The 12,575-nt window shown below is 42.2% G+C and overlaps 1 protein-coding gene across 1 annotated transcript; it reads left to right on the forward strand.

Moving 5' to 3' along the window:
* Positions 1–230: 230 nt before the first annotated feature.
* On the forward strand, positions 231–6,790 carry ZP1 (zona pellucida glycoprotein 1). Its single transcript, XM_089520707.1, has 10 exons — positions 231–347; positions 774–917; positions 2,082–2,266; positions 2,370–2,467; positions 3,590–3,717; positions 3,810–3,999; positions 4,119–4,269; positions 4,834–4,918; positions 5,663–5,785; positions 6,639–6,790. Exons 1-10 carry the CDS (start codon positions 239–241, stop codon positions 6,758–6,760), a joined length of 1,335 nt encoding a protein of 444 aa, XP_089376833.1. The 5' UTR covers positions 231–238; the 3' UTR covers positions 6,761–6,790.
* The last annotated feature ends 5,785 nt before the right edge of the window (positions 6,791–12,575 follow it).

The following is a 12,575-nucleotide window of genomic DNA, read 5'->3' on the forward strand; positions in this document are numbered from 1 at the left end:
CGGCCTCATACATCCAGAGGCTCAGCTCCAGCCCATGCCTGGTGTGGTACAGCCTAGTCTAGGGCGCCCAGAATCTGACCAACATCCCATGCCTGGCCTTGTGCGCCCAGGGGCTCAGCCTCGGCCCCTGCCTGGCCTTGTGCGCCCAGGGGCTCAGCCTCGGCCCGTGCCCGGCCTCGTGCACCCAGATGCTCAGCCTCAGCCTAGCCTTGTGCGTCCAGAATCTCAGCCCCGGCCCATGCCCAGCATCGTGCACTCAAACCTTCAGCCTCAACCTTGGCCTGTTCCTGGTCTAGTGCGTCCAGAAGCTCAGCCTCGGCCTGACATGGTGGCAGTACATAGCATAGGTATGTGATCTTTTTTAGTGTGTACAATAATATGGTTATACAAAAGACAATTCCTCACTAAGTAGAAACTGGTATTGCCTACAGCTGAAGTGATTTTGCAGGAAATATGCACAAGGAGAATGTGTGAAAAATATAGAGAATGGTCATGCAAATATAATTTCATAAACTATAATCTTTTAAGAAAGCTTAACATATAGTATGTTTAGGAACACTGCATTACACCTCCAGGAAAAGATAAATGGGAAGGATAAACAATCCTTTATTTATGTTATATAAAGAGTCTGGTCTGCTTTTAGCACTGGGTAACAGATGAGAAGAGCTTGTACAGCTCTTGTAGTGTCTTATAAGAGAGAAAATATTGTATAGTGTAGAAGTATAATTTGTCAGTCACCAGATAATTCTAGATCTCTTCTTTTACTATCTTAGGTTCCCCACTAACACTAAAGCAATGCCAAGTTTCATCCGGAAGGATTCCCTGTGCAGATGCACGTGGACCAGCAGCCTGTTACCAGACTGGATGCTGCTATGATGACCAGGATCAAAGAACCCCATGTTACTATGGCAACACAGGTAAAAGGAAAAAAGGACCTCAGCTCCTTGCTACAGATTTGTCCTGAGTCATGCTGTTAAATGAAGCTGGCATCCAGTTATTACCATAATAAATATTATCAAGATACACACTGTTATATTCAGCCTTAGCAAATACATTGACAACCCTTGGGCATGCTCAGAAAATCTATGAATGACACTAAATTAAGAGGGTCAGCTAATATCCAAGAGGATGGGATCAGAATTCAAAACGACTGGTAGACTGGAGAGCTGGACTAAAACTAAAATTAATTTCAACAAGGATAATTGTAAAATAGTGCATCTAGGAAGGGAAAATGAATTGCACAAATGTAGGAAGGGTGACATGGCTTAAAAACAGTACTTGTGAAAAGGATCTAGGGGTCTTAGCAGACCCTGAGCTAAACATGACTCAAAAGTGTAATGCAGCAACTGCAAAAGTCAGTTCAATTCTAGGATGCATCAACTGGAGCATAATATCCAGTTCAAGTGAAGAAATAGTGCCACTCTATTCGGCTTTGGGCAGACCTCACCTGGAATCCTGTATTGAGTTCTTGGCACTACAGTTCACGAGGGATATTGATAAACTGGGACATGTCTAGAGAAGAGTGAACATGATCCAAGGTCTGGAAACCAAGCCCTGTGAGGGAACCTAAGGAAGCTGGATATAGTTAGCTTGAAGAAGAGAAGACTGAAAGGTGATATCTGGAGGGATGTTCCTGCTGTTCTAGATTGCATATGTGTCTCTATAGTCTTTCTAGCTAGAACATTAACCCTGACCGTACCGTAGTAAAAACTTGTTCTAGCTGCTTCAAGATGCTTGCTCAAACCTGAGACAGAACCACATCTGTCATGCTAGGTAGTGCACCTTGTGATTCTTTTCCAGCAACCCCTTCAAATTTCATAGATTCATAAAACATACAATGCAACAGACATTATAGCTGCTCTGGGATGTTGAGTATTTCGGAATATACTGTCTTTTCACTGTCAAGGCTCTGGAGATGTTGCCCTCACCCACAGCCCGAGGGATTGTTTGTGCACATCATGCACTAAAGGCTGAACTTCCTTCTGTCTTCTACACATAACTGGGAGCTAAGGGTTCTCAGCTTCTGCCTTCAATGGTGGCACTCTCCAGTTGTAACCTTTGTGTTCTGTTCTGCCTCGCAGTCACTGTTCAGTGTCTTAGGGATGGGCACTTCATCTTGGTTGTCTCCAGGGATATGTTGGACTACCCCATCATCCTCGACAGTGTCAGGCTCTCCTATGCCCACAGTGGATGTGAACCTACCAGGAAAACAGAATCTTTCCTGGTCTTCCGCTTCCCCCTCACACAGTGTGGCACAACAGTCCAGGTGAGGATGGAGCCTTATTGGGGGGGAGGGCAGTATCACCTGAATTTTGGAGGTCCTTCAAGATGGCCACTAAAACAAGTTAATGTGCGTTTTATTTTTCTAGATAGCTGGTGGTAGACTGATATATGAAAATCAGCTGGTTTCTGGCATTGACATTTTAAGGGGGCCAGATGGTTCCATTACACGAGACAGCACTTTCATGTAAGTTCAGTTTCAGTTTTGGTAACACAATTGTTTGTTTGTTTGTTTTTAGTTCTAGAAGCTGGCCTTTAATCAGGAGAGCTGAGTGTGTCAATTTTTCCAGTCAAATTGTATATTGCTGTATCAAGGATGGGCAGTCTGGGGCTTTCCAGATGTAGTGGGAATATATCTTCTATCATCCCTTACACTGACTGGAGCCCAACAATATTTGGGATGCTACAAGTGCCCAGTTCCTGCCTTAAGAAATTGTTTCTGCTTTTTAAGTGCAAAAAATACTTCAGCAGGTGCTCATGTTCTGCAGCATACTCTAAAAAGGAGGCATGTGAATTATTAAAACCCTTGGAGCATTTTTGTCACCATAGCTTAGGGGCTTAAATAGCCTAAAGGTACCAGTTACTGTCTGATATAAGAAGCTAAGCAGGGTCAGCCTGGCCAGTACTTGGGTGGGTGACCACCAATGAATACTAGGTGCTTTAGGCTATTTTTCAGAGGAAGGAATTGGCAAAACTGCTTCTGAGTATCCCTTTCCTAACAAAGCCCTATAAAATTCATAGGGTTGCCATGAATTGACAGGTCACTTGAAGGCACAAAGAGAGATAACTCATAGGTGAGGAAGGTGCAGTTCAGGGGCCACATGTTTCCCCATATGTTTTTGTAGTCCCCAACTCATCCAGAATCTCCAGACCAACATTTTTCTAGCAAAAGAAAAAGATGAATTGCTGCTTCTGGATGTCTGCAAATACAACAATTAAAATAAGCTGCAGGTTTCCCTGTACTGAAAGCCCAAAATGGACTTCTGGCCACTATTCTTTTGTTTTGTTTTTTGTAGTTCATATGGCCCCTGGCAGATTCTGGAGCATAAACGGCCCCCAGACCTGCTACAGTTGTCCACTTCTGCCAAAGCTGATCATCTCCCTTTGTTTTGAAACATGACATAAAAGGGTAATGCAAAGTTAACTAGAATCTAGTAGTGTTTTAGGTTTTTTTAAGAAACAGCCTGCCTTGTTGTCCAACAAAATGTAAGGATTATTTCGGAAACATCAGATTTGTAAATAAGGCTAATGCCTATAGCAGTACTCTGCACCATCACCATCATCTCTTCCTCCTCTCATTCCTCTTCAGCCTACATGCTCGCTGCATCTATAATGCCACTGACTTCCTGCCTGTTCAGGTTGAAGTCTTCCCACCTCCCACCCCAGCTCCAATTTTGCAGGTGGGGCCCCTCCGATTGGAGCTGCGCATTGCAACGGGTAAGTGTGTTTCTCTTCTCCTTCTGCAAAGACTGCTGTCCAGCTCTTTGCTTTGAAAAGCCATAAACCCTTTGCTTTGTCTTTTTCCCCAGACTCGAGTTACACATTCTACTATTCGGATGCAGATTACCCAGTGCTGAAGGTGCTGAGGGAGCCTGTGCATGTGGAGGTTCGCCTCCTGCAAAGAATGGACCCATCCCTGGTTCTGGTTCTGCATGAGTGCTGGGCCACCCCCAGCACTAATCCACTTGAGCCTCTGCAGTGGCCAATCCTGGTTAATGGGTGAGTTGAGTGGCAGGGAAGGGGTTAGTCCTATAGGGACTGGGCAGAGAACTGTCATCCCTTTGTGGATGACTTACTTTTGTTCTCTGGCTTTAATGACAAGTGTTTCTCCTTCCCAGGTGCCCATTTGGAGGAGACAATTACCAAACTCAGCTGGTGCCCATGGGACCTGCCACATCTGACCTGCCCTTTCCAACCCACTACCAGCGCTTCATCATTTCTACATTCACATTTGTGGGTTCTTCCCCCCAGCTGGTGCTTGATGGATTGGTAAGACTGTAGGGAAGATGTCTTAACTGTAGTCAGGCTAGAGTGAATATGGCCTTCAAATGTTTGTGTTTTACTACTTCTTACCATTAGCTATGTTGGCTAGGGCATATGCTAGTTATAGGCCACAAATACCTAGAGGGCCAAAGTCAGCAGTACAACAACTCTTCTAATCCCTCTCTATTAGCTATGCTGACTAGGGATTAGTTGTAGGCCACAAATATCTAAATGGCCAGTCAGTAGCCTCTGAGCTAGAATGATAAAATTCCCTTCCATGAGGTAGTGAATAATTGGAGGGAGAATCAGGAGAGCGAGGGGCCCACAAAGCTTGACAAGAGGACATGGTCTCTGTTTGTTTAACGCAGTAACCCGCAGGTCTCTGTTTGTCTAACCCAATACTAAGAAATACACACTTGGAATTATGCTTAGCTGGCATGTGCATTATGTCAGTTTAAATTAAATGAATGAAGCAGAAGGATTCTAAAAAAAATGAAATCCTGCAATTATGAGAGTGGTCTATGCCTTTGCTTGCACCCTCTCCTAATGAAAGCCAATGTTTCTTTCCAGGTATATCTCTTCTGCAGTGTGTCTGTCTGCTATCCCTCTCAGCTAGATCCTTGCAGGGTCCCATGTCAAATGCCAGTGGCCTCAAGTAAGTTGGAATGTCTCTGCTATCATAGTTAAAGGATCTTTTAATCTGTTCAGGCTGCCAGTAGCACTTGTTGCACAGCCGAGAGACTCTAACGTGCCTTGCCTACAAAACATAAATTTTGGTAATATCAACTTGGAAATAGGGGGAGGGTTAAAATGCATGGAACTAAGAGCTAAGGAACTGCATGTATGAAGAGACAATGGGTGAATCTAATAATAAATACAACTTGATATCTAAAAGAAGCTGTAAATACTTTTTTCAGCAGCATAATACATTTTTTATAAAAAATAAGCCAAATCCTGTAGTAGGCTTCTGAAACATACATTTGATCACAATACTGAAGAAAAGGGGAGAGGGTTAAAAATAAAAATAAAGGGTTCTCCAAAGCAGTATTTTTTATTAATGCTGTTGCTGACACCATTTTGCAGTTAGTCACCCCTCCATTTTTGCAGACTTTGAATCTGCATCCCTCGCCCGTTTGCAGACCTTGAATTCCTGCAATTTTCCATTTTCGCGGGGGAGTCCGGAATGGATCCCGGCGAAAACGGAGGGGCTACTGTATATCTCTAGTCACTGGCCATATAAATCTCTTTCTTGAGCTACGTGTTGATTGATGGTTTTCAGTTACAACATTCTGATGGTTAATGCTGTTTCTCCTTTCCTATTTGCCCCAAATCATACATGGCACCCAAGATGCTCTACTTACAGACCATAATCATTTTCTCTTATCAATTCGTCTCATAGGAGGCCGTCGGTTTGTGGAGGTGAGCAATGGGACAGAATCCTTGGACCTAGTAAGCACTTATGGAGCTGTGATCTTTCAAGAGAGCAGTCAGTTGTATGAGAAAGAAGTCAAACAGGACAAAAGTAAGTGATTATGAGGAGGTCAGTTAATGACTAAGAATAGTCAGTCCGCCTTATCCACGGATTTTTTATCCACGGATACAAGCATCCACGGCTTGAGAATAACTTAAAAATATACAAATTCCCATGGGCAAACCTTGATTTTGCCCTTTTGTATAAGTAACACGATTTTACTGTGCCGTTATATTTCATGGGACTTGAGCATCTATGAATTTTGGTATCCACGGGGGGTTCTGGAACCAAACCCCAGCAGATATCAAGGACCCACTGTATAAATATTGTGTCTGTTACACTTCATTTTATGTAGTCTATTGTCTCTGCTAAATGCTTGAAGCACAAATCTTTCTCTGAAAGCATTGCTTTGGGAAAATGCGAGCCCAGTATGAAGGATGTAATCTGACAATTGCTGCTAACAAGGCCACAAAATTTGCCCTCTTAAAATTTGCCCTCATCACTGGCAATTATGGGGATAATAGCCTACAGTATTCTCCTAATAGACAGCCTGAGCTGTGTGTAAAGATGAACCAGAGACTTCCTGGTTCATCCTTACATAGCACTGAAAACTGGGGTATGGCTTGTCATATTGACTTAAAATTTGAGCCCTTATCCAGAGTAGTTTGCCTTAAAATATATTTTCAAAGAATAATGTCAAGTAAACCCTTCCATATCAAATGTGCATACTATTTTCTAGATTGGTCTTACGCAGAGGCAACAACTGCCTTTATCCCCACAGGATAGCCATAATACACTGAGTGAAGTGTGTTCAGTCCTCTTGGCCAGGGAAGTTATGGTTCACAGAGTACTGCCTCATGACGTGCAACTACAGGTCTCTTAGCCTTTCTGGTGTGTTTTGCAGGCATGACTTCCAGTGAAGACTTGACTTTGACACTTTTGGTGGCATTACCCTTGGTGGGTATTATCCTATTTGTTGCTGCATTGGTGCTCTGGAAGAAGAAAAGCAGGACAACGAAGCTATAATGCTGTTGAAGAAAATGTAAAAATAAAGTGATAAAATTCAGTGGTTTTCAGTAGAACTTTTGATATGGCATATCAGTAACTGTGTTGACTACATGACAAAGCCATTTAACTTCTGTCCCACAGAAGATGTTTACCATCACACACTGCCTACCATCACACTTCCTACAGTTAAATGTAAGGGAACTAATTCTGGTAACACCATCTGCTTTGCATGTGGTTCCTTATGGTGTGGATCCTTTGCTTTAAAAAGAGTATATGGTCTTTTAAGCATGGAAAAACAAGAGCTTTTGATCTACCATGGCAGATGCTCTAAGCACAGAACTTATTTCCAGAGGAAGTTTTATTGCTAGAGATGAAAGGGAGCTAAATCAAACACCTAGAACAGACCTAATACATTTAGATTTGATCCCAAGTACAAATGTTACACAATTTTTCTGTTGTTCAGTTGGTCTGATGAATTGCCTTGGAAGATGCTGCCTTAGCAGATCTTATCAACTAAACCATGTATATTTTTCTCATTGAGTCTTCTATACCAGTGCCCTAGGTACGCCTTGAACGCGATAAGAGGACTTCCATAAAAAAGGCCTTCACCTCCTGTTGCAAAAGCAGGAGGGAGAGAGAATGGCTATTGCATGGAACTGTACTTTGCTGTCCAGGAAATTTGTCCACTATGCCTTACATCTGAAGAGAAAATTGCAGAAATGAGCTGTGCCTAATATTCTTGGTAGGAAAAATATTCAAGCTGTTAAGAATTAAATCTAATTCTAGATTATTTGCTTTGAGCCCAGTCCCTGCTGACATCTTGTTGGGTGTTGAGGACAAGGAAGCATAACTGCAAATTAGAAGAAAACTATGCCCACAACAGCAGTGAAGCTCAAAATGGCAACAGAATTAGAAAAACAAAAAAACATCCTTTTACTGAAGGCTGTCATGAGAAGATAAGGAAAATACAATGAATAAACACTTGAATAATTGAAAAGCTAATTGCAAATCTAACATAGCAATTCATGGTGTTCCTCCCTTCTTCCTTCACAGCTGTATGTGCAGAGGTAATGAGCAAGATGCATGACCAATAGAGGACACATGATCTAAAAAAGGCAGGGCCATGAAAGTGCATGCACAAGCAAGGCCTGTGCTTTCTCTGCCCACTGAGCTTCCTCACTCCACACCTTCAAGACTCAGTGGGCAGAAAAAAAGAGTCCTCACTTGCTCACCCCACACCTTTTCTTCCACTGAGCTATGTTTTAAAAGGATGCGATTAAATGAATAGCACAGCCCATTTCTGCCAAAAGGTAGACTCCACTTTAGAGAGCAGTTGTGTCACTTGGTGTGGACTGCACCCCCAGTGACACCCCTGAATATATGGAGTCCAAATATGCACCCCTCTGCTTGGAAGCAACTGAGAACAACAGAATTTGTTCCAGGGATATTTGCATTGTATTGAAGCTTTAAAGTAGACTCTGCACTGAGTGAATCAGTTCTATGCATACAAGCTTATTGGTGCCAAGTAAAGCAGTAAGTACTTCTTAAACCTTTCCGCAATAGTCCTCAAAGATAGGCCACTATTACTATCCCCGTAATCCTGAATTCAGATAGGGCTGGGAATATCCAGCGAATTCACTTGTGTTTGAACAGATTTGAAATGGGACATGGCTTCCCTCAGGCTGGCCTAACATTTTATTGCCTAAGACAAGATATACATGCACATGCATGTCCTTCCACGTATAGAGGTTGATCAGACTGGCAAAGGACTCTTAATTCAGTACTGGGAACAGAACATCTCCCAGGATACAGTATGCCACAGCCTGAAGTCAGTAGCCTGGTTAAGGGAGTTTGGGGCATACTATGCAGCACACCCAGTCCTTTAGCACCTAGCTGCTGCTCCCCAACAGGGACGTAGCTAGGATTTTAGGAAGGGGGGGGGGGTCCAGACTAAGTGCCACCATTATAATGGGGCTTGAGTGTGGCGGCGCAGCAGCACACACCATTCATTTTTCTAATGGAAGGGGGGGTCCAGAGCCCAAGAACCCCCCCCCCCCCCCTTGGCTACATCCCTGTCCCCAACATCTACCGCCTGACTCACTCTGCTTAATTTTAGGAACAGGTACTCATACTATATTACTCAGTATGCTGTATTTCTACCACATCTGTAGCCTTCTAAATGCTCGTGAAACCCAAAACTTGTGAAACTCTCAGAAACCCAAGCCAATTGTGATGTGTTATGAAACTTGCAGTTTGAAAAGAATTAAAAGGGCCACAACGGATGATCTCAACAACATGGTTTTATCTCTCAAAGCAACTACAATTCCAAGAATTTGTATTTAGAATCACATCTAAATATCAGGTGTTAACTGATAACAATAAACAAATGAGTATTTGGGACACCTCATAAAATAAACATTTGACATTATGGGTTTCTGCAACTTTTTGTCAAGGCACATGCATATATATATATATATATATATATATATATATATATATATATAAACTGGCAATGTTGCTTTTCTCCATCAAATTGGGAACAGGTTGATCTGTTGAATTTCCTCTTCTTAAAGCACAACTGCCCTTCCTCAAAAAGGTTAGGAAAAGGATACAGGCATCGTAATATGCCACAGAAGTTGTAATTCTGTGACTCCTGCCTGGATTAAACATATTCTGTGCAAAAAAGAGAAGAAGGAACCTACACAGAAGCACACTTAACCATGGGAAGACAAAATGCTCAGTTCTCTGCTTTTGGGATCAATTTCTATTGAGTTTCACAATGATCTCCCAGTTTGACACTACAAAATAAAGCATGTAAGGGTTTGGAATATTTTGAAAATGTTTCAGTACTCACGACATTATAGAGGAAGTAGATGGATGAAGAAAGAGAGAGAGAGAGAGAGTCATTGAAAAACAAAGGAGAAAAATTAATGGCTGCAAGTGAAAGAATAAATGCACAGAGAAATACCAGAAATAGCTAATGAACAGCATGGATTAGATATTTTCCTCCTCAGCCTGAATTTTGCACATCTGACACTACCCCTCAAGGGACCTGTCTGTTCCAGGTGCAATGCTGCTCATCAGTTTCACAACCATGTCTCTTCCTCTACTATAAATCTCTATTCTTGGGTGCTCTTTGCTTATAAACAATTGCAAACTCCTCTGATTTCTTGTAGATGAACTAATCAACAACAGAAGAGAATAAGAACATGTCCTGGCACCAGTGAACAATGTCTAGCCACTCAGTGCTGCAGCCCTTGTCCAACCAGTGCCTCACAGTATTTGCATGCTAATTTTTTATCTAAACTGATTAACTTTCCAAACCTATATTTCTCAGATTTCAAACACTTAAGTTAGAGTTGCAAAAATCTTACCTTACTTTTATGGACGATGTAGTGCTAACATGTGCTCTTATAAAATAGACTTGGGTTCCATCCTGGGAGAAAGTTAAGATATACAGGGCCAGCTCATCCATATAGGTGAACTAGGCAGCCACCTAGGGCAGCAAAATTTAGAAGTGGCACAGAGGCTTTTTTTGTATAATTTTTTGCATAATTAAACAATATTAAAGTGAAAACTCATTACAGCAAGCACCGTAAAAGCAAGCTACTATATAACGGATTCTATGTACAATGACCAAAACATAAATGTGTGCCCCCCTGTGTCTGTGGTATGGTTTTTAATTGGCTTTTTGGCTAATTCTCAATACTACGATGAGATAGTGGAACCTAGGTTTTATGTCATGTTTAGCTTTAACAAACGAAACAGCGGAAATCAAGGAGTGAAAATAATTATGAGTGGCAACAGGGGGTGCTAAAATATTTCTTGCCTAGGGTGGCAAAATACCTAGAGCTGGTCCTGAGCATATAAATAAAGTATGTGAAGTGAAATGAAATGAATGGAGGGTGTGCAGTAAAAGTCAGAGCGTCCAAAATTTTGTAGTCCATCAAATGGTGTGTTGCTCCTGAGCAGACTTTCTCAATGCATTAATGAAAGATGTTTGATCAACTACTGTCATTGAGTGTCCTAGATTCCCAGCTTGCACTGGAAAAATGCCAAGTCTGGAGTATAAAAATCCCTTTTGCAAATGTCTATGGCCAAGCATCCAAACTAGGGACTGATGTGACCTGCATTCCTCCTGTTAACTGTGGCAAAACAGATAAAATCCTGCTGTCCAATTCAGAAACCTAAATCCTGCCATTAGTGTGACCACCTCAGTGAATCTCACGTATGTAGAGTATTTCCTATCCTTTGGTATTGTGAGAGGTGAAACTGTATCATTGTACAGTAGTTAGATTGCAGCTACAAAAAGTTATATTTTTGGATGGCAGTTTCTAGAACCCTCACTGGCCTGAAGGATTCTGGGGGTTATAGTCCAGAAAAGTGACCTTTCCAAGCCATTCTGAGTAGTATATTCAGTATTTTGGAATAGTGTGATCTGTCTCCTAGAATTAACTGTAAAGATATATAGTCAGAAATATTGACTGACATGCTCTTGGTTTGGTCTGTCCTATAATTGCCTCTTTATGCCTCACAGTTGCCATGGTCACAGCCTCTGGCTATATGTGTTGGACTGCCTCCTGTTCCTGACAAGATCAGGCTCTCCTATGACCAAAAAGATGTGACCCTCTCAGGAAAATTGGGTGTTTCCTGGTCTTCTTCTGTGATGGAATGGTTCAAGTGAGGCTACTTGACAGCCCTTGCTACTCAGCGAAAAGCCTCTCAGTACTGAAGCAAGAGTCCACGTAAACTCTCATGTCCATCTGTCTTAGATGATTAGGAACAAACTCCATCAAAATCTCTGGTATTAACATCCAAAGCAGACAAGTTGACTATCACCCAAGCAAACACCTTTATGTAAGTTTCCGGCAGGCTTATGCAGTAAGTATGTCATATTTAAATGATACACTGGGATGGCTGTGTTTATTTAAATGATACACTGGGAGGGTTGGATTAGGATACTGGGAGACCAGGGTTTGAATCCTAGCTCAGCCATGGAAACCCAAGTCACATGCTCTCAGTCTCAAAGGAGGGCAAACCCCTCTAAAGAAATTTGCCAAGAAGACTCTAAGGCCCGTTACAGACGGGCATAATAGTACGGACTCAGTCTGTATTGGGTTAGAAAGGGGCGTCACTTCCGGACTCCCCTAACCCTAGTATGGACCGAGTCCGTACAAAATGGTGGTGTCTGTTCCACACGGGGGCTGCCATCTTTACGTTGTGTGGCAGATATGACGCCGCGAGTGCACCATTGGCACTTTGCGGCGTCATAGCTGCAACGCATAGAGAAGCACCATTTTGCCGCCTTTTCAGCTGCGCCGGGAAGCCTCGCGGTTTGGCCGCTGGGGCTTCTAGGCGAAGCTAATGACGGCACAGGCAGAGCCCCGCTTGAGTGGGACAAGGCTCAGTGAGCGGAGAAAGAAGAGTCTCGGGGTTTGTTTTTAAATGTACTCTTTTTAAATTTTCTTCAAAAGCATCACATTTTACCAAATTTTAACTTTAATCATATGAATATGTACATGTAAATACATTTAGACTGTGCTTATGATATTGTAATTTAAAGGTATCATTTTAATTTTGCTATTTGTTTATGTCACTACTATTGGCATTACATTCAGTGATATATGGGAATTACAATTTTTGAGTAACATCGGTACAATTTTTTTTTAAACTAAGGATTCTGTTAGTGTGGTATGGGAGGAGATCAATGAGGGGAGTGACACCATGAGTTACCACAACAGGTGATGCCAACCCTAGTGACGCCACTGACCAGTTGTGATCCTTGGAAAGATGCATCTGGCAAATGTACAAGTACTGTCAAAGGAAGACTTGG

This window comes from Sceloporus occidentalis, unplaced genomic scaffold, assembly GCF_023333645.1.
Source record: "Sceloporus occidentalis isolate IW3139 unplaced genomic scaffold, rSceOcc1.0.p SCAF_4, whole genome shotgun sequence".
NCBI lineage: Eukaryota > Metazoa > Chordata > Lepidosauria > Squamata > Phrynosomatidae > Sceloporus > Sceloporus occidentalis.